This window comes from Nothoprocta perdicaria, unplaced genomic scaffold (assembly GCF_003342845.1).
Source record: "Nothoprocta perdicaria isolate Ctin4 unplaced genomic scaffold, notPer1 scaffold_218, whole genome shotgun sequence".
Classification (NCBI taxonomy): domain Eukaryota; kingdom Metazoa; phylum Chordata; class Aves; order Tinamiformes; family Tinamidae; genus Nothoprocta; species Nothoprocta perdicaria.
The window spans coordinates 613,194-615,669 of NW_020455399.1; the positions used below are offsets into that span (position 1 = coordinate 613,194).

The 2,476-nt window shown below is 65.3% G+C and overlaps 1 protein-coding gene across 1 annotated transcript in view; it reads right to left on the reverse strand.

Annotated features, from left to right (window-relative positions):
* Window positions 1-1,561: 1,561 nt before the first annotated feature.
* Window positions 1,562-2,476, reverse strand: part of AES (amino-terminal enhancer of split) — a 9,493-nt gene continuing 8,578 nt past the window's right edge. Inside the window, exons 6-7 of the mRNA XM_026038784.1 lie at window positions 2,049-2,123; window positions 1,562-1,844 (exon numbers count right to left, since the gene is read on the reverse strand). Of these exons, the coding sequence (XP_025894569.1) occupies window positions 1,623-1,844; window positions 2,049-2,123 (297 nt within the window). The 3' untranslated portion in view covers window positions 1,562-1,622. The remainder of the gene's footprint in view (window positions 1,845-2,048; window positions 2,124-2,476) is intronic.

Sequence of the window (2,476 nt, forward strand, 5' to 3'; positions counted from 1 at the left end):
CGCGGCCCAGGAGCCGCCGCGGCGGCTGCCACTCAAAGTAACGTGGGGCGCGGCGGCGGAGCCCCCCGGGTGCCAGCCAGGGCCAGGCCCGGAATGGGGGCGCTCCTGCGCCCAGGGCCACCTCGTCACCCCGCGGCGGGCGGGCAGAGCGGGGCGCCCCCGAGCCCCCCGGCAGCCGCCGGGCTCCTCTGCGGCGCTGCCTTCCATCTCTGCGTCGGCTCCTGTTCGCACTTAGCGGCTCTGCGTGCGGCTGAATTATTGATGCCTCTTTTAGCTTTCATCTGGCGCTGGCGGCAGCGGGGAAGGGCTCGGCGGCCCTGCATTCGTGATGAGTCGCCCGCCGTGCGGCCGCCCAGCGGCCCGGCCTTGCGGGCACCGCCGCGGCCTGAGCCCCCCGCGGAGGCCGCCGGCAGGGAAGGGTCGGAGGCAATTCCCGCTGCTGCCAGGGAAGGAGCTGGAGCCAGGGATGAGGGCTAGGAACATGTGGAAAGCCGGTGCCAAGCTGGCACCGCGCCCCCGAGGAGGAGGATGCCGGTTTCCTGCATCTAGAGAGGACGGGAAGGGGGAAGAGATGGGAGAGCCACGTTCTACCGAGTCCCTGGGAGCTCCAGTTTGGGATGGAACGGAATGTGGACCGAGAGGTGAAGATGCTGCTGCTGAGGGGGGGCAGAAATGCCCAAGGCCCAGGGAAACTGAGGCACGGGGCAGCAAAGCAGGACCCCACGCGGCAGAGACACCCCTTTCCTTTAAGGGAGGGGGGAAAGGGTGAAGGAGGGAGGAATTGAAGTCAGCCYGAAGGCCCCAAAAAGCAGGCAGGAAGTCACAGTCTTAACCAACCTTCTTATTTCTTTATTTGAAAGGCACAGCTTGTACGTCCTCGATACAGCATTTTCAGTTCCTCTTATTATAGGTCAAGTGATTAAACACAAAAGCAAAACAAGATCTCTCTAAAGGACTATATACAAACACCAGATTATTATTTCTTTTTTTTTTTTTTTTGTTGTTCCATTTTTGTTTTTTTTAGAAGACACGCTAGCGCACGGAAATAAGAACAGAGAGAGCTGCTGTATCCTCTACGCGGAGGGAGGGGAGCGGGGCTCCCGGGCGCCCCGCTCCTGCGCTCGCCCCTCGCGGGAGCCCCCGAGCCCAAGGAGGAGGAAACGCGGCGGGCAGCGAGCAGGGCGCTACTGCGGAGCGGCAGGACTGCTTCAAAACAGAGATACATGCAGAAGAGCAAGGTGCCGGCCTGGTATTAGTGCAGGGGCAGGTGGGGAGCAGGAGCGGAACCAGGGGGACGCAAAGAGACCAAGAGCTTGGGCCGGGGCGGCCGCGGGCAGGGCGCCCGGCGGGGACTTGTGCAGAAACCGCGAGGATGGAGGGTCATCTTTAAATACCAACGGGGGAGGCGGGCGGAGGGGAGCGGCAGCGCCCGAGGGCCCCCGGGAGCCCCAGGGCGGCGCGAGCCGGGCCCGGCTCCGTGCGGGAGCAGGGGGCCGGGTGCGGGGGGCCGCACGGTCACGGCCGCGGGGCCAGCGTTGCTGCRAAGGGCAACTTCTGCTGCGCAGCAACTCGAGAGACCCTGCGCCCCGCGGGGAGCCGGCCCCCCGGCCCCGCCGCTCGCTCTAATCCGACTTCTCCCCGTCGTCGTCTTGGTGGGCGTCCCCGTCGTGGCCGTTCTTGTCCTCCTTGGAGAGGTGCGCCTGGGAGCCGAGGGCCGAGAGCGAGAGCAGCCCCGTGCCGGCGCTCACGGCGGGCAGCGCCGGCGGCTGCAGCCCCACGGGCAGCGGCGTCAGCGGCAGAGCGAGGGCTTGGAGCTGCGAGAGCTGGTGCGCTTGAAGCTGCTGCTGTAGGGAACGACGGGCACGCGGGGACACGCGGGAAGCACGTTGTCATTTTCAGGGCGCTCGAGCCAGGCCACCCAAACGCTGCCCAAGGGGCGCACGGGGCCCCTGGCCCAGCTCGGCCCCGCCGGGGTCCCGGCCGGCCCCCTGCCCCCGGCCCGGACGTCCCAGCTCCCTCCTAACCCAAACTAAACGTGCGTCACGTACGCGGATGATGGAGTTCAGCTCCGGCGCCGTCACCTGCTTGGCTCGTTCGATGGCTCCCAGGACTTGCTGCTGATGCTGGGGTGGAGAGAGCAGAGCCGGTCGTTTGTGCCAGTCCGTGCAGTGAGGGGCAGGGAAGGGGCAGGGAAGGGGCAGGGAAGGGGCAGGGCTGTCTCATTGCAGCCCTTTGCCCACGGGGTTAAGCACTGGCTGCTCCTGTTCCCTGCTCTGTGCTTGCTGGCAGCTGCAAGGCCCAGCAGCCCTGAGCCAAAGGGCTTTAAAGCCTCAGAAATGAGATCTCTATCCCCCTCAATAATCCCACCTTACCCACCCCCTCCCCACACCCCCTCAGGAAAAGAAAAGAAACGAAACAGATTTTTGACATCTTTTTTGAGACACTTTTGGGATGTTCCCGTCCTCGGGACGGGTCC